At 37.4% G+C, this 22,803-nt stretch overlaps 1 protein-coding gene across 1 annotated transcript in view; it reads right to left on the bottom strand.

The window, feature by feature from the left end:
* The window catches only part of rimbp2b (RIMS binding protein 2b), a 163,146-nt gene that overhangs the window by 37,118 nt on the left and 103,225 nt on the right, over window positions 1-22,803 (bottom strand). Inside the window, exons 7-17 of the mRNA XM_079637845.1 lie at window positions 18,556-18,678; window positions 14,938-15,042; window positions 9,882-9,932; window positions 9,317-9,337; window positions 7,808-7,849; window positions 7,340-7,550; window positions 4,637-4,806; window positions 2,587-2,666; window positions 1,813-1,922; window positions 370-1,275; window positions 168-227 (exon numbers count right to left, since the gene is read on the bottom strand). Of these exons, the coding sequence (XP_079493971.1) occupies window positions 168-227; window positions 370-1,275; window positions 1,813-1,922; window positions 2,587-2,666; window positions 4,637-4,806; window positions 7,340-7,550; window positions 7,808-7,849; window positions 9,317-9,337; window positions 9,882-9,932; window positions 14,938-15,042; window positions 18,556-18,678 (1,879 nt within the window). The remainder of the gene's footprint in view (window positions 1-167; window positions 228-369; window positions 1,276-1,812; window positions 1,923-2,586; window positions 2,667-4,636; window positions 4,807-7,339; window positions 7,551-7,807; window positions 7,850-9,316; window positions 9,338-9,881; window positions 9,933-14,937; window positions 15,043-18,555; window positions 18,679-22,803) is intronic.

A 22,803-nucleotide genomic window follows, 5' to 3' on the forward strand; every position in this document is an offset into this window, starting at 1 on the left:
TTATTATTTGTAAATATTATATAATAAATAACTGTATATCAATTGCATCTTATTTCATATTACAATTATATAATGTCTATATATTTAATAGAAAACAACAACAACAACAATGCAATTAATCATGATCCCTTACTTGTATGTAAATTCTGAATAAGAAATGTTCCTACCATTGAAGCAATTCAATCTTGAAGTATCAACTTCACGTTTTTGCAAGAACGCATGGCGATCTGCGACGCAACGGAATATTATGCAATTAATCTGATTGAATGTTTCAATCGATTAACAGCGCTAGTAATAAGATGTAAAATCACTATAATAAGCAATAAGAAATGAACATGCAGAGAGTGCACTCAGTGTCAGCTGACTCACCGGCTGGCTGTGTGCAGAACTCCACCGAGACCTCCTTCTTCTCCCTGTGCTCAAGGGGAAGCTGCCAGGGCACCTGATGGGTTCGGGCCACCACCCGTATCTTATACACAGTCATGGGCTTCAGGTTGTAGAAGTGGTATTTGTACCCTCCAGGCTTCACTACATCATACTCCCCATCATTCAGGAAGATCATGTGGCTGTAGTTACTGTTGCTCGGCATCCAGGTGAGTTCAGCCGAAACTTGTGTGATGTTCTCCACACGAAGGTAATAGGGTGCCACCACCACATCTTTCCCCACCAGCAGTGTGCAGCGCAGCGGATCGGAGAGCCCCCGCTCTGTCATGCTCTGGATGGAGATGCGGTGAGTACAGGAGGCCAGGTTCAGCTTCTCGATCAAAGACTTGGTGCGGCCGCCGAAGGGCACGCTCATGCGCACCTCCTGATCCACCAGCACGTTGTAGCCGCTGATAGGCGTCCACCCAGGCAAAACCACTGGAGGCTCCCAGCTTATAATGACACTCTTGGCCAGCTGTTTGATCAAGGTAATGCGGCGGGGGTAAGGCACGATGTCTTCTCCGATCTCATCAATGTTCACGTCCAGCGTGCCTGTGCCGTTGCTGCAGGGTCCCAGAAAGTCCATGCCCAGCCCAATGCTCATGCCCAAGCTGCTCACCCCACTGCTGCTGCTGGTGCCCGTCCCGGTACCCGAGCCCAGGGCATCCAGCCTGTCTGAGAGCAGCGTGCTGAGCGTGCTCACGGCACTGCTCGGCATGGAGGGGGGGCTGTGGTTGAGGTAGGACGGTTCCTTGATGCGGTCCAAGAGAGGAATGGAGGGAAGCTCCTCATCCTGGACAAAGTCCACAAAGTTGGAGGGAACGAGACCTTGCTGTCCATCCAACAACTCCCCTGAAGTGCAGAAAATGGCATTTAGTGGTGAAAAAGAGCATGAGGGAGTTATTAGGATATATGTCAACATGGGAAAGAAAACTGCACTTGTCAATGTCTTCATAGGATCTTTAACAATTTTGTCTGCTTACACTATATAGTTCACACTCAGGAAACAGCAGCAGTCGAACACAAATATTTTAAAGATTGGGGTCAGTAAGATTTTTTTCAATTCAAGAAATTGATACTTTTATTCAGTAAGATGCATTAAATTGATGACAGTAAAGGTGACAGTAAAGCCATTTAAAATGTTACAAAAGACTTCTTTTTTTTACATTTTTGAACTTTAATCATGTGACACCTAAGACTGAAGAAATTACTGAAAATTAAGCTTTGCCTTCACAGGAATAAATGACATTTTATTCACAAAGAAAACCGTTGTTTTAAATTGTAATCATATTTCACAATATTGAACCTTGAAAGACTCAAAAACGTTCTTTCTTTAAAAAATCTTATTGACCTCAAACTTTTGAATGATAGTATATAACCATGACATACCTTCATAGAAGCCGTCCTCATCCATGGTCCCATAAACATACAGGTACTTCCCAGACACCAGGGGGAGCTCGGCTTCAGGATGCTCATTGGGGCCATCGTAAGGGTTATAACTGCACAGAGGACACACTGTATTCAATGCATGATTTTTTATCTATTTTTATCATTAAACCCTATTTTGTAAGGTATATTCTTGATTAAATCAAACCTAAAGGAGAAATGTATATGTTTTGATGGAAACTATTAGTGGAAAATGCTGATATAACTAAGCAATTGGTAGGTTAATTTCCCTGAAATGTTCTGTGGCAGCTACAGTACAAAACATTGCTTGGTTTTTTTTTTCCGGGCATCCCGGCCAGCTTGATATAGTTGAGTGCAACATGTTTGAAACATTATTTTTCATTATTTTTGTAAAAACCATCTGGTGACGCTAGTGGAGCAGTTTAAAGCAAAAATGTGAAGCTCGTATTTATGGTAAATCTTTTCTGTGATTGTATGACAGTGTATTTTGAATGTTTATCTGCTGTGCTAGGTAGATAAGTAAAAATTCTCGTCTGTGGTAATTGATTGTGTGCACAGATGTTGTTCATACACTTAACTTGTACTTAACACAGACTTGATACAGTCACTAACACTATTCTACACCTAATCATTACAGCTAATGGCATGATATAACAAATCATTACAGCTAATGACACACTATAACCTATTATTACAGCAAACGTCCAATTGTAACGTATGGTAACATGTTACAACAGCTGTAGTGGATCCACTTACTTGTAACGGGCAACACACAGTCTCACTTTGCCTGTGTATCTGGACTTAGACCTGGGGGACGAGCCGGGCTCTTTATCCATCTAAAAGAGAAAGGGGGCATTAAAAATGTCTTGCATATGGGCCCAGGGCATGACTTGCTACGCCACTGAAACTCTTTGACCTCAAGATTGGATTTGAAAACCAAATCTGATTGTGTGCAGTGTGAACAAAGCCAAAGAATGTCAATGACAAATCAATGGGTTGTAAAGAGAATACATGGTTTTCACGTTTTGATTTTTGGAAAAAAAATGAAAAAAATGAAATCTGAATTAATTGAGAACAAATTATTGTGTGCAATCTGATAATGTGGGCGATTAAGCCAATAGCACCAGCGGAGCACAGTCTGAGCAGACAGATTGGACTATTCACACCCACACACAATTTCTCTCTCACACACACAGAGTCTGTCAGTGTATACTGTAATTATTCTCATAATGGCCAAATCACTGTGGTACGACACACTACTAGAATATACTTTTCTCTGTTGGGTTTTTATATGTTAGAATAGTTTCTATTCTATTTTATACATTTGACTCTTTATAATAAATTAAAGTCAAATTTTAAATTATTAAAAACAATGTTATGAAAATTATCCATTGATTGGCATTGTTGCCTTTCAAAATGAAGGGGTTAAATCATTGTAATATTTGCATACTGAATTGCTATTAGACTTCTTTCTTGCATTTATTTAGATTTTTTTTTCTCTTTTAGCCATCTATAGCTGCCTTTATCGGTTCTAATTCTTGCATTTACTTGATAAACCTATTAAGGGGTCATGAAGAATTAACATTTTATTTGATCTTTTGACAGTTAAGAGTTCATTATACTTTTTAAAAAAAAATACCCTGTAAGTTTCAAAACTTCCTTGTTATTCCAAAAACTGCTTTTATTGAAACTAAGGACAGAAAACGACAGGATCTAAAAAGTTGTGACTTATGACGTCACAGAGCAGCGAAAGACCAATGTGAATGTCTCTGCAATGCATTATTCATTTGACTGTGGATAATTTGGTAGATTTCGGCGCAGACTTTTACGATATGGATATACCAGCAACGCCCCAAACATGTAAGTAATCATGTGTATTCTAATGCTTGATCTGTGATCAATGATTTCTGATGTATAATTATTCAAATTCTGACAGATTATCTCTCAAAATCGTTCAATACTGATTATGCATCAGTAAATCAAGCCAGTGGCAGTGACTAAATGATCAACTTCACTTCGTTTCTCTTAGTAGGATGAAAATAATCTTATTTAAACTGATTAAATTACATACAGAAAGCGATCAAAGAATGCTCTTTCCAATCGCCCAAGCTGTCAATCACACAGCGAGAGTTTATCTGGACACTTGCCAAAATGTTATGTAATCAATGTTACAATGTACTACTCTTACTGTATTTACATCGTGTTTGCATTGTTATTTGGTGAAAGCATTTGTGAAAGTGCAGAAATTGCGTTGCAATGATCTATTCATTCACGCGATCAACAGACTGTATGTCATCTTGCTCAATGCTCATCACTGCAACCTTTCATGTGATGGGAATACATCTAACTTTTCACGATTCGTTAATCTCGATAGCTCTAATAGTAAAAACGTAGTAACATTTTTCGAGAGAGTTCCACTTGTAATACCATTTCATATGGAAACATGTCAGCCAATCACTGAAGTCTCACAGCAGACACGCCCCTCAAAACAGAGCAATCAGGCTTGGAAAAATGCCTTTTATTATCAGATTATTATTTTTTTTATGTAAAAATCATACTAACTAACTAAGGGCACCCCAGGAAACATTATAAAATATTAAAATGATCCAGTTCATGACACCGTTTTTGTGCTGGCTTTGCAAGCACTGGTATTTCATTCAGAAAAATGTTAATCTAAACTATTTTATTCTGTAGAACCGCATTTCTTTTTATATATAAAAGATTAAACTAAAATGAAAGTGTGAAGGGTTAACATTAAAGGTAAAATGAACTGACACTGATTGGTTGGTTTGTTTGAGATACTCACAGCAGTGGCGATGACGGGCCGCACCTCTGAGAGGAAGGCCCGTCGTGGGCTGGGGGGTGTGCTTCGTGACAGGAAGGTGGGTTTAACAGACAGGAGCTCTACCTTCTCCCCCTCAGTCATCTGCAGAGGCCGAATGAGCTCTGAGATCTTACTCATCGAATCCTCATTACCTTCACACACACACAAAAGTGACTGATTACTTCATTACTGTGTACAGCCTCATCTCAGCACATCATCACTGCTGTTGATCATATCGGCCTTCCGATTTTTCAGCATTAGATATTGTTTTATATGGTCTAATTGGAAAGGTAAGGGATAAAAGATGGCAAACTGAAGATAAACAAATATGAAGTGAACTATAATCAATCAATCCCGTACATGAATGAATGTATTAAAAAAAAAAGGGATTTGGACAGAAACTATACACTAGTGCTCAAAAGTTTGGGGTCGATAAATTTTTTTCATGTTTTTAAAAGTAGACTCTTAAGATCAGATCACCAAGGCTGTATTAATTTGATCAAAAATATAGTAAAAACGACTGAAATATTATTTCAATTAAAAATATATTTTAAAATGTAATTTATTCCTGTGATGGCAAAGCTGAATTTTCAGCATCATTACTTCAGTGGAACATTATTCTTCAGAAATCATTCTAATACGCTGACTTGGTCCTCAAGAAACATTCCTTATTATTATCAATGTTGCAAAGAGTTGCAGCTTAATATTTTGTGCTAAAAAAATAAAACCAACATTTATTTAAAATAGAAATCTCTCGTAACATTAGAAACGTCTTTACTTTCCCTTTTGATCAATTTAATGCAGCCTTGCTGGATAAAAGTTTACATTTAAAAAAGTATGTATTTAACAAAATGACAAAATTTAAAACCCAAATGCCATTTATTTTAAATAAATAAATCATCTGTCTGTCTGCCTGCCTACCTCTACCTACCTACCTACCTATCTATCTATCTATCTATCTATCTATCTATCTATCTATCTATCTATCTATCTATCTATCTATCTATCTATCTATCTATCTATCTATCTATCTATCTGTCTGTCTGTCTGCCTGCCTACCTCTACCTACCTACCTATCTATCTATCTATCTATCTATCTATCTATCTATCTATCTATCTATCTATCTATCTGTCTGTCTGTCTGTCTGCCTGCCTACCTCTACCTACCTACCTATCTATCTATCTATCTATCTATCTATCTATCTATCTATCTATCTATCTATCTATCTATCTATCTATCTGTCTGTCTGTCTGTCTGTCTGTCTGCCTGCCTACCTCTACCTACCTACCTATCTACCTATCTATCTATCTATCTATCTATCTATCTATCTATCAATCTATCTATCTATCTATCTATCTATCTATCTGTCTGTCTATCTATCTATCTATCTATCTATCTATCTATCTATCTATCTATCTATCTATCTGTCTGTCTGTCTGTCTGTCTGTCTGTCTGCCTGCCTGCCTACCTACCTACCTGTCTGTCTGTCTGTCTGTCTGTCTGTCTGTCTGTCTGTCTGTCTGTCTGTCTGTCTGTCTGTCTGTCTGCCTACCGACCTACCGACCTACCTCTACCTACCTCTACCTACCTACCTACCTGTCTGTCTGTCTGTCTGTCTGTCTGCCTGCCTGCCTACCTACCTACCTACCTGTCTGTCTGTCTGTCTGTCTGTCTGCCTACCTACCTACCTACCTACCTACCTGTCTGTCTGTCTGTCTGTCTGTCTGCCTGCCTGCCTGCCTACCTACCTACCTACCTGTCTATCTGTCTGTCTGTCTGTCTGTCTGTCTGTCTGTCTGTCTGCCTGCCTACCTCTACCTATCTATCTATCTATCTATCTATCTATCTATCTATCTATCTATCTATCTATCTGTCTGTCTGTCTGTCTGTCTGTCTGTCTGTCTGTCTGCCTGCCTACCTCTACCTACCTACCTACCTACCTACCTACCTACCTATCTATCTATCTATCTATCTATCTATCTATCTATCTATCTATCTATCTATCTATCTATCTATCTATCTATCTATCTATCTGTCTGTCTGTCTGCCTGCCTGCCTACCTACCTGTCTGTCTGTCTGCCTGCCTGCCTACCTACCTGTCTGTCTGTCTGCCTACCGACCTACCTCTACCTACCTCTACCTACCTACCTACCTACCTACCTACCTACCTACCTACCTACCTGTCTGTCTGTCTGTCTGTCTGTCTGTCTGTCTGTCTGTCTGTCTGCCTGCCTGCCTACCTATCTATCTATCTATCTATCTATCTATCTATCTATCTATCTATCTATCTATCTATCTATCTATCTATCTATCTATCTATCTATCTATCTATCTATCTATCTATCTATCTATCTATCTATCTATCTATCTATCTATCTATCTATCTATCTATATTTACAATTAAGCCAAAAAGTGTAAGCCACTATCTGGTTGTCAAAAAAAAAAAAAAAAAGACTAAATGAAGTTAGATGCAAATTGATTTTATAACACAAAGACAAAGATGCCCAAAATATTCCAATTATGTTGAGGTCCTTGTAATTTATTTATCTACTATTTTGTAAATTAATGAGGATGAATGAAACCGTAAAATGTCAAATATGGATTTTCAGCACAAAAGAAACCATACCATGTTGCTTGCTACGTTACTCTGTTAACTACAGTATTTCAGGAAGCGCATACAATACCTTTCCCGGAGGGGGCAGAGAGGCCGTTGAGGAGCTGGGAGAGGGTGAGGGGTTTGGTGGGTGAACCGGGAGAGTCGCTCCCTGTGAGCTGACTGCTGCTCAGGATGTCTAACTTCCCAGCCTGCAACCTGAACTTCTCCAACTCTTTTGACAGCAGGTTAAACTGCTCACTCTGCGTCCGGCATTTTTCCTCCAGTTCTCTCACTTTAGCCTGGAAAGAAAAAGAGGGATGGAAAGAAAAGGAAAAGAGAAAGGCTAGCGTTAAAAACCGCACAGAGACCAATTTGGTCTGGTCTGTAATAAAAAGCAAGATTCTAGCAGCAGTGACATTTACAATAGTTAACATCTGCACTTCACATTAACTAACCGAACAAAGCTAATGAATGGAGCCAACGAACTCTACCAGCTGTGGTAAGCAACCTACAATACTACAAGAATGGCCCACATCTAAAAGGAGGTTTTTCCTACCAAAAATCGCATTGTGTTCTTAGTGCGAAGGACACTTCTCAGCTTCAGACACCAACAGAATCAAACAAAGACAGGAGTCAATCTATGTTCAGCTGTTATTGTACAACACATCTCTTTTTTTGGTCATGAAGTTAGCAATGGGAAGGGTACCACACATGCCAAAATAACAGTAAAAGCTGTTTATGCCTGATGATTTGACGAAACTTACATGAATACTTGTACATCAATACTATTAACTGCATTAGAGGTGTGAGTTTGCATTTTAATCATGTCAACATGGAACTGTAACTTGTCTTGTGCAATATGTTTATGCACAGTTACAAGTTCACATAAATCACTAAGCAGGGCTTTTTGGGCAAGGAAATTAAAGGAGGGTGGTGGAAGGAAGACATGACACGTCCTGCAATCCATCGGTCATGTTTATTGTTGCTGATCTGATCTGCAAACGCACATATCCATGAGGCGCTAACAGCATTCAGCACAAGGCGGCATACATGCATCGCAACACAGCAAGAGCAGAAAAGATCAGGCAGTGAATGAGAAACTTTAACCGCTGAGAACAAACTTACTTTCATGAATATGCCCTCAACTACAGAGGCTGCCCTCATCTTCATTTATCTCCTGTTAAGCATCTGTACTATCAAAAAAATAAAAACGGCCTCTCAAGAGGAATGAGAGGACAGCTGGATGGTTTCAAACAATCTGGTTTTTAAAAAAATCTACAGTGGAAGACACTTTTTTACCCTGTTAAAGATGGTAGTTTGTTCACAGACAAAATTGTTTTTGATTATTTAATGAATTATTTGGATGACAACAACAATATGCCACCACCCATTTTACATACATTTTACAAATACGTTTCAAATAGTAGTAACAAACAATTCATTAAAATTTATAAATAAGAATATTTTTTATATTTAATTTGATATTGATATTTTTATTTCATGTACACTATTTCATATATATTTATGTTTTAATTAGTTTTAATTTAATGTAATAATTATTTTTTATATAAATAACATTAAAACAATTTAAATAAATAATTTAATTATTAGCAACATTATATACTGTTATTAATAATAGTTATTTATATGCTATATATATATACACCCACACAGTATACATCAGTATATATATTCATATATATATATAATATATATATATATATATATATATTTTTTTTTTAATGCAATAAAAAGCAGTTGTTTGGCATTGAAGACAAAAGCGTGCAAAACGTGACCTGTTTTTATGCTTGAAACATTTATAAAACACATACATGTAAACAACTATTGTCAGGTATGTATAAAATGACTGAAGTTTGATGGTTTCTCCTAAAACGGTTCAATATTTTGATCTATGGCGATATAGATCAAAGATATTGATCAAATGTTTACAGATCGATCATGGATATGAGCAGTAATTGACAGGACAGCTAAACAAGGTGACAGGAACTACCCCAATGAGTCACACGGGGAGAGAGAACTTAGAGGAAAAGTAACTCGAAAATACCTGCATGCTGTCCAAGTGATTCTGTATATGCAACAAACAAAAACAAAAACAAAAACAAAAAAGACCAGTAACATAGTGACAAGAGATGTAAGAAACCAAACAAATCACAGTTACACACACAAGCATTTCTTCAGTTTCAGAAGTCACAAAAACCCAACATGATACCCCCCCCCCTCCCCCCATTTCTCCGTAATTGCCAATTAATGGCAGCAATGAATGAAAAGAACAAAGCAGAATATGGTAAATACATCATAAAATGTACATCAAAGAGATGTACATTAGTTTAAAACATGAAATAATGAAACTAATCAGCAAGGATATGTACGCACGAACTTACTTTACATTTATTTAATAAATTTGTCTGAATAACTCAAAATAAAAAGGTGTTAGCTAAGATGTGATTCATATGGTAGCAAGATTTTTGGCTAATATGAGAAAATACATGATGACGCATGTGGAATGTGCTGTACTTTAAAGGTCAGCCAAGATACGATTTAAAATTCATGCTTATATGCACACTCACATACACATGCACTGACATTCATGTGTAGACATCGTTACTCACCTCTAACAGATGGACGGCACCTTCATGTTCCTTCTTAGCCTCAACCTGAGCCTATAAACAACAGAAATAATATATAACACCATTAATACCAAATCAGTCACTGACATGCTCTTAATAAAAGTCATGGCCAGAAATATTCCTATATGTTCCCGCATCTCTCTGTACTGGCAGATCAGCCCATCTTTTGCAAACTGCTCCAAATCTCAGATTTGCATTTTCAAAGGTATTTCGATCTGAACGTATTTTGTGGTGATTTTACTGATTCCAGTGTGTTTTTTAAAGTGTTTAAGCATTGATTTTTGACATATAACACAAACAGGCTAAATAACTGAATGTAAAGTATTTTTATTTTGTAAATATAGAAATATTTGGAATTAATCTAGTAAACATGGTCATACACTGAGGGGAATAAAAAACATCCTGGCAAAATTTATATTTAAAGGAACACGCTGACTTTTTGGGGACTTTAGATTATTCACCGTATCCCCCAGAGTTAGATAAGTCCATACATACCCTTTTCATCTCCGTGCGTGCCGTAACTCTGTCTGACGCACCCACCGCTAGCCTAGCTTAGCACAAAGACTGGAGGTAAACGGCTCCAGCTAGCATACTGCTCCCAAAATAACGCCAACATTTTCCTATTTACATGCTGTGATTTGTATAGTCACATTGGCCCTCATTTATGAAAAGTGCGTACACCAAATTTCCAGCGTACACCCAAAACCACGGTGACTTTGCGATTTATCAATATGGACGTTGGCGTACGGCACGCTCAAATTTCTACGCCAGCTCAGGAGGTGGTGTACATGTACGCACGTTTTGAGTTAGTGCTGAAATGCGCAGAAAAACAATTCCTAACACCACAAAATGCACTGACAAACTAAAGATATGATATATTATGACCCACTGTAAAAAAACAACAACATAGAAATGATAAACTTCAGTGTTTATTTTTGTGAGTTAAGCCCGGCAGGTGCGCACGGACTGGGTTCAGTAATGAAAGGCTTTCAATGACCAAAAAATAATTCAGACTGACAAAATAATTAAAATGACATTCTTCTTCTTTTAAATAATAATAATACAAATAATAATAATAACAAAGACATTCTTCTTCTAAATAACAATAAGCGTCATTAATAATCAAAATCATAATACTAATAAGAAGAATATTACAAATTGTCATGCAATTATTCACATCATCATCACTATTGTACACCCCATTACATGTGACGTCAAGCGAAATTCAACGCTTATAGTTTCAAAACACGTGCTGTAAAATAATGCATTGTGATAGGTAATTTGCTCAACCAACCAGCGATTTAAACTGGATTTCCACCGGAGAAGTTTCTCCTCTTTGCCGTCTTCCGCGTGTCCATGGCGTAAAATAAGGGCGTGGGGGAGGCGGAGACGTGAATATATAGGGGCGTGTTAATTTAATGACGATCGTTTTCAGCCGCGGCATTTATCAAGAGGCAGGTATTGCGTACACCTGAATTTCAAAGGTACGCACAGCTTCATAAATCAGACGGTGAGAGGAGTGTAAGCAGAAGTAGCAGTGCTTCGCCTTCTGAGAATATAGTTCCCAGTGTGTATACGGTTAGAAGATGGCTGTGTCTCATGTGACCTTGTTATTTGTACACACTGACACTATACAAATCACAACATGTAAATAGGAAAATGTTGGCGTTATTTTGGGAGCAGTATGCTAGCTGGAGCCGTTCACCTCCAGCTTTGTGCTAGCGGTTGGTCCGTCAGACAGAGTTGTATGGACTTATCCAAGTCTGGTGGATACGGTGCATAAACTAAAGTCCCAAAAAGTCGGTGTATTCCTTTAAACAAATGTTTTTAATTTCTTTAACTTTGCTAGACATGTAGTTGCTTTGACTTTTACCAAATCGTTTTGTTTAAAACCAATTATTTTTATTTTCTTATAATACACTATTTACTTATTTTAAAACAATTTTATGAAATGCATTAATTCATAATTCATAATTATAATTTGTTCAGTTTGATGGAAATTTGTCATATACCGGTACTTGAAATGCATAAATCTGAAAATATTCTTAAAAATAGTACCAGGTTTGGTTGAATAAGCTGTAGGCAACACAGACCGACGCAGTGCATTGTAGGGTCATATATTGTAACTCTCAGCAGCTGTGCAAAACAGCCTTCAGTTCCACATGAATAGAGGAGCATCTGTTTTCAGAAAAAATGTATAGAACTGTGTTCTAATGTCTTGACTTCTGATGAGTATGTGTGTGTGTCATTTCCTCTTTGTTTATTCTCCTCTGTAATCACGGTGCTCCGTTCAATAAAGACAGACAATAACTCAAACGTTTCAGCGGGTGACAATGTTCTCGCATTCTGGAGAAGATGTCAGATTTGATCACCTGCTCTGCCGTTTCATTAGAGAGTCATTTGCTCCGGGCGGTGAGACAGCGGCACTTTTCTCTTCATTCAAAAGAGAAATAAGTGGAATATATCAGCAAGTTACCTGAAACTGCTGAAGCACCTTTTCATTAAACATCTCTCTTCATTAGGAGCACTTTGACAGCTGGATTTTAATATTGGGTGTTTCTTCAACTTCAGGCAATTTTGCGTCATGGGGGTTGATTTTTAATTAAAACTAACTTATTTCTTTTTATTCTATGAAAGTCGCATTAAAACAAAAAACTTTTTTGCCACGCTTAATCATTAATCTTTTCAAAATATCTTATATGTAAAGATTTGTATCGTCCTAGCTAGTTTCTATCTTAAATTGTGAAAATTCATTATAAAAAAGGAGCAATTCCAATAGGGTCCTCACACCATCGGTGCTCGGGCCCTTAATATGGTACACATTTCTAAATCTTAAAATCTAAACAAAGAGCATAAATAACCAATTTAAATCTTGTATGTAAATGTTTTGCTTGTGTTGGGGACAAAGGTTTTTTTTATCCCCCCAAACAAGCTGTAATTTTGTCAAATGATCAAAAATGTTTGAAAATACTGTACAATTTAACTGTATTTATTTGATACATACAGTTAGGTCCATATATATTTGGACACAGGCACAATTTTCATACTTTTGGTTCTGTATACCACCAGAATAAAATTAAAATGAAACAATCAATATGAATTTGAAGTGCAGACTTTCAGCTTTAATTAAAGGGGTTGAACAAAAATATCAAGTAAACATTTTAAGAACTGCAACCATTTTTATACACAGTACCCCTATTTTCAGGGGCTCAAATGTAATTGGACAAATTAATATAATCATAAATAAAATGTTCATTTTTAATATTTTGTTGAGAATCCTTTGCAGGCAATGACTGCCTGAAGTCTGGAACTCATGGACATCACCAAAGACTGGGTTTCCTGCTTTGTGATGCTTTGCCAGGCCTTAACTGCAGCTGTCTTCAGCTGTTGTTTGTTTGTAGGTCTTTCTGCCTTTAGTTTTACCTTCAGCAAGTGAAATGCATGCTCGATCGGGTTGAGATCAGGTGATTGACTCGGCCATTGCAGAATATTCCACTTCTTTTCCTTAAAAAACTCCTGGGTTGCTTTTGCAGTGTGTTTTGGATCATTGTCCATCTGTACTGTGAAGCGCCGTCCAACCAACTTTGCTGCATTTGGCTTAATCTGGGCAGACAGTATATTCCTATACACTTCAGAATTCATCCGGCTGCTTCTGTCTTCTGTTACATCATCAATAAACACCAGTGATCCAGTGCCACTGGAAGCCATGCATGCCCATGCCATCACACTGCCTCCACCATGTTTAACAGAAGATGTTGTATTCTTTGGATCATGAGCTGTTCCAAGCTTTCTCCATACTTTTTTCTTCCCGTCATTTTGGTACATGTTGATTTTAGTTTCATCCGTCCAAAGAATGCTTTTCCAGAACTGGTCAGGCTTTTTTAGATGCTTTTTGGCAAAGTCTAATCTGGCCTTTCTATTCTTGATGCTTACGAATGGTTTGCACCTTGTGGTGAACCCTCTGTATTTGTTCTCGTGAAGTCTTCTCTTGATTGTAGACTTTGACAATGACACGCCTACCTCCTGGAGAGTGTCCTTCACTTGGCTGGATGTTGTGAATGGGTTTTTCTTTACCATGGAGAGGATCCTGCGATCATCTACCACTGTTGTCTTCCGTGGACGTCCAGGCCTTTTTATGTTGCTGAGCTCACCAGTGGATTCTTTTTTTCTCAGAATGTACCAAACTGTTGATTTGGCCACTCCTAATATTCCTGCTATCTCTCGGATGGATTTATTTTGTTTTTGAAGCCTAATGATGGCCTGTTTTACTTGCATGGAGAGCTCCTTTGAACGCATGATGTAGGTTCACAGCAATATATTCCAAATGCAAATACTACACTTAGAATCAACTCCAGACCTTTTACCTGTTTAATTAATGAATAAATAACGAAGGAATAGCCCACACCTGTCCATGAAATCACTTTTGATTCAATTGTCCAATTACTTTTGGTCCCTTGAAAAAGGGGGGGTGGCTCTCCCAAGAGCTGTAATTCCTAAACCCTTCCTCCAATTTGGATGTAAATACCCTCAAATTAAACCTGAGAGTGTGCACTTTCAGCCCATATCCATTAAATAACTATAGCTTGAATATGTGTTGGTAAATACCTGAAAAAAAGAAAAATTGTGCCTGTGTCCAAATACATATGGACCTAACTGTATAATACTATGAAATCAGCCTTAGCAAAACAAAGGAGTCCATTTTCAAGTCATGTTATTGTAAAAATAAACATATTAAAGTAAAATTATTTAAAATAAATTAAGACACACATAGTTAAAGAAACACGTAGTTAAATAAATACCCAATTTCCAGTCCAAAATCATCTGACAGAAACCCACCAACTGATTAACCATCTAAACCAGCTTTTGACTGAAACCATGTAAAACAGTTTATCACCAGAATCCAGTCTCAATTAATGAGTTTAATGAATGTTTAATCAGACACCAGAAGCCTTAAGCATGACACAAGGTCTTGTACACTGTAGTCTGTGCTTGAGTTCGATCCTATGGTATGGTGTGCTTGGAAACCCTGACCTCTCACCTTCTGCAGAAGGTCAATCTCCTGCTGCTTGGCACTGAGGACGGCCAAGGCTTGTTCATGCTCTAATTCTAGCTGCTGCCTCCTCTCTGCAGCCTCTCGCATATGCTGGGAAAGAGAGAAGAAAGAACAGGAGGTGAGAGGAAACTTAGCAAAGGATGAACACAAACAGAATGAGAGTAACCATCAATCATTGTTGAAGGGATGGTTCACCCAAAAAAGAAAACTCAGTAATCATTCACTCACCCTCGAGTTGACGCACTTTATTGAGTGGAGCACAAAAGGAGATATTAAGAAGAATGTCCAAGCTGCTTTTTTCCATGCAATCAAAGCGGATGGGGACCAGGGACAGCCGTGAAACCATTGACTTTTTATTGTAAATCAGCTTGGACATGCCGTTATATAACTACTTTTTGTGATACACGCATACGGTCAAACAGTATGGATTTGGGACTGCGTTAGATGGATAATACTAAAATCTTCATTTTTGGGTGAAATTATTTCATTAAAAACGTTTTAGGTCACAGAGCTTTTAGCTGCCGTTAACACTCGACAAAGAGTCCCTGCACTGATCTATAGACCCTCTCTTTATCAGTCTCCAGGAGCGCCAAAGACAGAAATCCCTTCTAATCCAGTAGTATCTGATCTAAACGCTAAGATTTCTGTCTTACTTGAGCACATCAACTCAGAATTAGGGGCCATTCACACTGTTCGAGTTTTTTGCATTGCACTGCACAGTTTTTGCACAGCTTGAGAGTCTCATAAAAATGTGGCGCTCATGTTTTAAGAAGTTAACCTTTCTAAAAAGCATTTCTATATGTTTTTTATTTTATTCCATTGGCCTTGCGTTTGCATTTATAAAGTAACCATTAAATCAAAATGGAAAATTCAAAAAAATGTGCCCTCGCAATCTTTAAACAAAATAACTTCCACTCCCTCTTGCAGTGACTTCTCTGATGATGTGTGTTTGAGGGCGGGACAACCTGTCACTCACATGACATCACATCAATAGAAAACCACAACCATACAACGATCCAATCAATTCCCGATGGACAAAATCAAGTCCAGCCCTACGAGAAGCAGTTTCACTCAGATGTATACGGCATAACGTAGGGAGGAAAATACTATCGATACTTCCGTCCATGCTGACTTTAAATGCAAAAACACATTATGTGTGAATGGCCCCTAACTGTGTTAACACCTTGAGAATATGTACACTTATTAGTTGGCTTCTAAAAACTAAAGAACAGACAGTACATCCAAAAATAAAGGCATCCTAAAACCATAGGCTGTTTCTTTAAATTATTTTTAGTGAATAGCAACTAAATTTCAGTCTGTTCATCAAAAAAAGGTATCATATGACTAAAAAAAACAACAGCATATAGGTTTGAAATGACATGAGGGGGAGTAAATGATGACAGAATCTTAATTTTTGGGCAAACTATCCTCTTAAGCACTGAAAACAAGAGCAAAATGTCGTCATCAATCAGGTTTTGTCATTTGCTTCACCCCTTTAGGTAAAGCAAAAACAGAAGTGAAGCATCATGTCAATCAGCCAGACTAAGCACAGCCACGGAGCTTCGCATGATCAATAAAGGCTCTTAAGGGTCAGGGCTCTGTACATGAAAGGGTGTGTGCAAACAACACAGCATGTTCAATCAGCGCAGATTACTGCCCGACATCATCCCCAGAAGCTCTTCTGACCTGTTCAAAGTACACAGTGACAAAACCTAGCAATCTTCTTTCCATTTGTGACAGGTGAGGTTACAGGGGATAAAGGGTAGAGGAGGAATTGTCCATGCTGCTATTAAAGAGGAGTGCGGGGAAGAGGAAGGTTAGAAATAATCTAACCTTCAGAGGATGAATAAACTGTACTGTGTGTGAAATATGTTATGGTTATCATCAAATGTTAGTGGACATGATTATTGCTAATGGGACAAAGCTTATTACAACTACTTATTAAATAGCTTAATCATTTAAATTTATTAAATATTTAATTTATGTATTACTTATTCTCTCACTCATTTGCTCGCACGCACGCACGCACGCACACACACAGTCTTGCTCACTTATTCACTCGCACACTCACTCACTTACTCATTCACTATCACACGTTTGCTTGCTCATCATTGAATCATTCATGTATTATTTTTGGTTTGTGACCATTAATTTATGTACCCCACCCCCACAAACTGCTATGTAATAAAACAAACTGTTTTTTTATTTTATAAAAATACTTCAGTATGATAAAAGTATTTTATGCAAAATGTACAGTTGCTCAGTCATAATTGCAAAATAAACCCCTTCAATATCATTTAATGATTACACTGTTCAAGCTTATTTTGCTAATAATAAGGCATCTGCATAAAAACTAGACAAATATTACCATATAATACAAATTATATTTTATTGGTTTAGACTCAGCTAAAGCAATAAAATATTATGATATTTTAGATTAGTTTAGTTGGTTTTAGATTAGATTTAGATTAGTTGGTTCCTTTTTTTTGTATATCAAGGCTGATAGTTCCAACATATTTCACACTTTGTACATTCAGCAAAACTGTCACCGTATAACTGAAATTATTTTTTTTTAAACAATATTAAGTGTGTGTATCTCACATTCAAAAGAAGAGCTGGGTTAGTTCATTTCGTGAGGGGAGGGTGTAATTGTGCATAACTGTTGTGTCATGCACAAATGCATTCCACAGTGCCTTAGCTGGCCGAACATTCAGATCACATACAGCATCCAGATCAGCTGTTAGTACTCAGTCAAAAGGTCAACATTCAGTTAGTGCTGGCTTCTGTAAAGTCTTTAGATATACCTGATGAATGAAAAATATGGAAGGTGGCAGGGACAGGGAAGGGGCAGGAGAGGGTTAGAAGTTAGGGGAGGGGGAGGGCGCTCCAGGACTCACAGATCCACACTTTTGAGGGTGTACGACAGCTCTAAAAGGTAAAAAAACAAAACAATCCTGTGATGCCATAAAAGAGTACAAGGGGAGAAAAAGGTTTGAAAACATAGATGAAAGTGGAGGTCATGATCTAAATCGCCATTAAACATGGCCAGTTGGGTTTCCTGAAACATGAGCTTGTACAGGTATACTGACACAATTCACTCAACATAAAGGACTGTAACATTTTCACTTTGCCACCGTTGAGCTTGACGACTCAACACATATAAAGGGTATATCAGGTAACCAGTGAGATAAATGTCCACATCGTACTTTTTATTGATCCTAAATTATAATACTTTAACATATATAGTTAATATTGTGAGTTTGTGACATTATGTTTTACGCAAAAATTCTGGATGGATGGATATATGGAAAATTACTCTTTACATTGCAAAACTAAAATATATAAAAAAAATAGATAGATAGATAGATAGATAGATAGATAGATAGATAGATAGATAGATAGATAGATAGATAGATAGATAGATAGATTGATAGATACTGCTTTACAATGCAAAACTAAATAACTAGGTTTTTTTTTAAATGGATGGATGGATGGATAGAACATTATTTTTTACAATGCAAAACTGAAGAAAAAGATTTTCTTTTTCAACAACTTTTTCTTTCGATTATGTGATTAACAGGGACGAGTCTGTCTGGTTCTCACCTTCAGCACCTGCTCTAGGTTCTCCAGTTTGCCTTGGAGCTCAGTCCTCTCCAACAGAGCGCAATCTCTCTCCACTGTCACAGTGTACAGAGCCTCCTGCAGCTGTTCATATTCACTTTTCACCTGATGGACAGAGAGAGAGATTAATCAAGAATGTCTTCAGGCTTACACTGTTTCCCCTCTGACCTCAGTTAGAAAGGTGAAAGGTCATTCTATCCTGCAAAAAAAAAAACATGTCTGAGATGTGGCCTAGTGGTTTGCGTACATATTTGACACACTAGTGCTAATGCAAATTACATTATTTTGAATTAATTTTGAATCATTTCTAGTCCCTGTTCCACCCAAATTCTGGCTCTCTGTTTAGGTTACATTTAATAAAATGTTAAAGTGTGATTTTACAAGGGAAAACATACAAAAAAATTTGATTTACTTCATTTATTTCATACCAACTACTGAAGGTGAAGAGTTTATGATAGTAGTTATGAGCATCACACTTCAGTGGTTGTCTTTGGATCTGCAGTGGGGTAGAGGAAGATCATGTATGAATAACACCATCTGGACCAGTGGCGATTTCTTTAAGACTGCAAGGGAAGCTCGGCTTCCCCTATAATGTCCACAATTAATGGTCAAATATATGTACTATTTTGTTAACATTTTATTGACTAAAAATGCTTTAGAACACGTTCATCTCGATGACGAGTTCGTTCAGAATCAGCAGCTGGTCAGCTGACTCGATTTCCTTCTCATTAATTCCCGTGGCGTCACAGTGCATTTCCCTGTTGAAGCCGAGCGTCCATTGACTTCAATGGGGCTGCTTTGAACAGTTTTTTTCAGTGCTCCGAAACTAGACGGTCATTGGATAAATGCTGCGATTATGTCCCGCCCACGGACGCTCAGCGTCTCTGGGGGGAATGGAGAAGTGGGCGGGCCCGGACTCCGAGCGTCTGCGTGGTGATTGGAGGGTCTGTCATCTCCTTTTGATTGACAGACTTTCTGCCAATAGCTGAAGCTATTCGAGCTCAGTGAAAAGTAAACCGAAAAATGCTTTTCTCACGCAGGGAAAAATGGCGAAGCAAAGAGGACACTGACACTGACAGACAACGAAGAGAAGGTTACTTTTGATAAGCAAATTCTCAGCTCTCCGATTCTGTAATTTGTATTACGAAATTCAAACAATAAATATCGCTTTAGCACTTGTAAATGTGACGTGACAGATCATCTCTCACTCTTTACAACCAGTAAATAATAAATAAACACGAACCAGCATGTTGAAAGATCCAGTACAACTTACCAAAATGTATATGCCTCATACTTAATATCGAGCAATCAGTGTTTTTAAACGCGGAAAGAGGTCAATAACACAGCTGGAGAAAAATGTCACAACGTTTAGGTTTAACGTACATTATCTCAGGATCAAGAAAGCCATTTAATAACCATTGCACGTTAGTTGGCTAGAAAAATTAGCTACAGAGAGGAGTATTTTGCTAAATATGTGCACTGTATGACATATTTATATTATATTTGTATTATATTTAATTTGAGTTGTTATTTAACCTTTAATAATAATACCAGCTGACAGGGCTCTCTGTATGTTTACAGCATTAGATGAGATTTTTTTTCTTGAAAAAAAAATGAATGTAGGTTAGGCTACCTAATATTTATCCAAATGAATCGATATTGAATCAAGATCCGAATAAAATCAAAAGAATAAAATTGAATTGAAATGAAATCGTGTGTCAAGCAATAAAATCAGTAGTCTACAGTCATTGTACCATGTAAACATTGTAACATGTTTTTACTAAACTTAATAAAATTCTGTTTAATTACCTAATGTTTTGACAATCACGATACACATATTTTGATGGAAGTTTTGGACCATTTTTATGATGTAGGCCGAAAATGAGCTTCCCCTCTTTGAAAGACCAGCAGCCGCCACTGATCTGGACGCATGTGGCCACAAGGCTAATAGGTGAAATCATTCAACAATCTACAAAACCTCCAGCATACGATACTCTCATAAACATCAGGGTCTGAGAGGGCAGCTCTAGATGCTCGTATCCTGACCAGCACATCTGCTCCAATGTTTTTATTGTTTTTATTTCAGTTAACCACAGCTGCGGAGCACTACTATTTCACAAACAGCTAGATACAGATGCAGATGCAAGATAGAAGATACAATTTAATCAAACAAAGCAAAACTCAAATAAATTACAAAATATTTCAATTATTAAAAGATTGAATATAAACACAGTATTAATATTACCAAAAGAACAATTAAACTGCTTATTGTCGTAAATATGTTAAACAATTCTGAACATATTTTTCAAAAGTAGTTTGTTTCTTTGTGTAAAATGTTTTAGTAAATGATTACCTTTAAAATATTATATCACAATAATATAATTCTATAAAAATATAATACATAATATGATAATAATAATTAACATTACATTCTCCACTGTTACATCATATGAAAGGGTTTCTTCAAATACTGAAATACTTTGATCATTTAAGAAATGATATTTTCTGTTTGTCTTCAAATTCACTTTTATGCGATAAATGGAGCGTGTGTAGTCAGCACTGAGAGTCGTGTATTTAGAGACCGAGAGCAGAGGGGTTGACGTCCTGTATCGATCGCAGCGCCAGTCATGATAAAAAGCTGAGCTGACAGAGTCAGAGGTAGCAAGTACACACTCCACGCCTGTCCAATCTGACACTCATCTCTTATCTGCAACCTGAACCACACACACGTACTGAAAACAGCAATTACAGCTGAATATGCTTGTTCTGGAGGAAATGTGTTTGACCTATTACTGGTGTAGTTGTTTCTTATGACATTCAACCGGCATGTCGTTGGATAGGCATAGTGGCGTTGGTCAAAAGACACTCAAGTACAAATTAAACAGAACATGATATCTAAACTGACCATATTTTTTATGTCTTTTTTTGTGTCAGATTATGATAGGTAGTTTTATAATCACGAGCCGAAGCACAAGCACAGTTCTCTTTCACATCTTATTGTGCTTGAATGGTCAAACACACACACAATTATGTCAAACTGCACATCGTGTGGAGTATTAACATAAACACAGCCTGAATATGTCCTACGTGAACGTAAATAGTTGGGAGCTAAATTAATGTGTAACCGTATATTAGATCTGTCCATTTGTTCTTAAAGGGGCAGCAGCCTAATAAACTGACGCCATCCGTTTCATTAATGTTTATAAAAAAATAAAACAGAAAATCACTCACTGCTTTTGACTGAATCACTTTTGTATCTTTAATATTTATATTTAATTCATACGGTGAAGACTATACAGTGTTTTATTATTACATTTGATTATTCAGTTTCTGTAGTATTTCTTAATGAAACTAGACTACTTGTTTAATATGTATATTTTTCGGAACTATACGGTTATCCGAACCACACGTGTCTTTTTGGTCCCGTATAGTCCGTATTGTCATCCCTGATTGGTCTTAACCCCAGTGACGGGTAGGTTTAGGGGCGGGGTTAGGGGTAGGCCATCGTATGATTGGTCTTAACCCCAGTGACGGGTAGGTTTAGGGGCGGGGTTAGGGGTAGGCCATCGTATGATTGGTCTTAACCCCAGTGACGGGTAGGTTTAGGGGCGGGGTTAGGGGTAGGCCATCGTATGATTGGTCTTAACCCCAGTGACGGGTAGGTTTAGGGGTGGGGTTAGGGGTAGGCCATCGTATGATTGGTCTTAACCCCAGTGACGGGTAGGTTTAGGGGTGGGGTTAGGGGTAGGCCATCGTATGATTGGTCTTAACCCCAGTGACGGGTAGGTTTAGGGGTGGGGTTAGGGGTAGGCCATCGTATGATTGGTCTTAACCCCAGTGATGGGTAGGTTTAGGGGCGGGATTTGGGGTAGGCCATCGTGTGGTCCGGATAACCGTATAGTACCTATTTTTCTATTGTATTTTTCCTATTGTTTATTTATTTTCATTTAATTTAAGTTCAAATAGTAAGTTTCTTTTTTGCATCAAGGAATTTAATTTATTATTTTTTTCTAGTATAGTATACAGTAGTTTTTCTATTTGTCTCAGGGCTGCCTTGCTTTATTACAGAAGACTGAAAGTCATGTGTGTAATGATTGCAGTCAGCTTGAATGGCATTTGTTTTATAATATTAGGTTGACTAAAATAGGAAAATCACATTACTTCAGTGATATTTTTTTCTTCTAGACCTAATAAACTGTCTACTGTAGTCAAATAAGAAATGTAAACTGT

Source organism: Phoxinus phoxinus, assembly GCF_949152265.1.
Source record: "Phoxinus phoxinus genome assembly, chromosome: 15".
Lineage (NCBI taxonomy): Eukaryota > Metazoa > Chordata > Actinopteri > Cypriniformes > Leuciscidae > Phoxinus > Phoxinus phoxinus.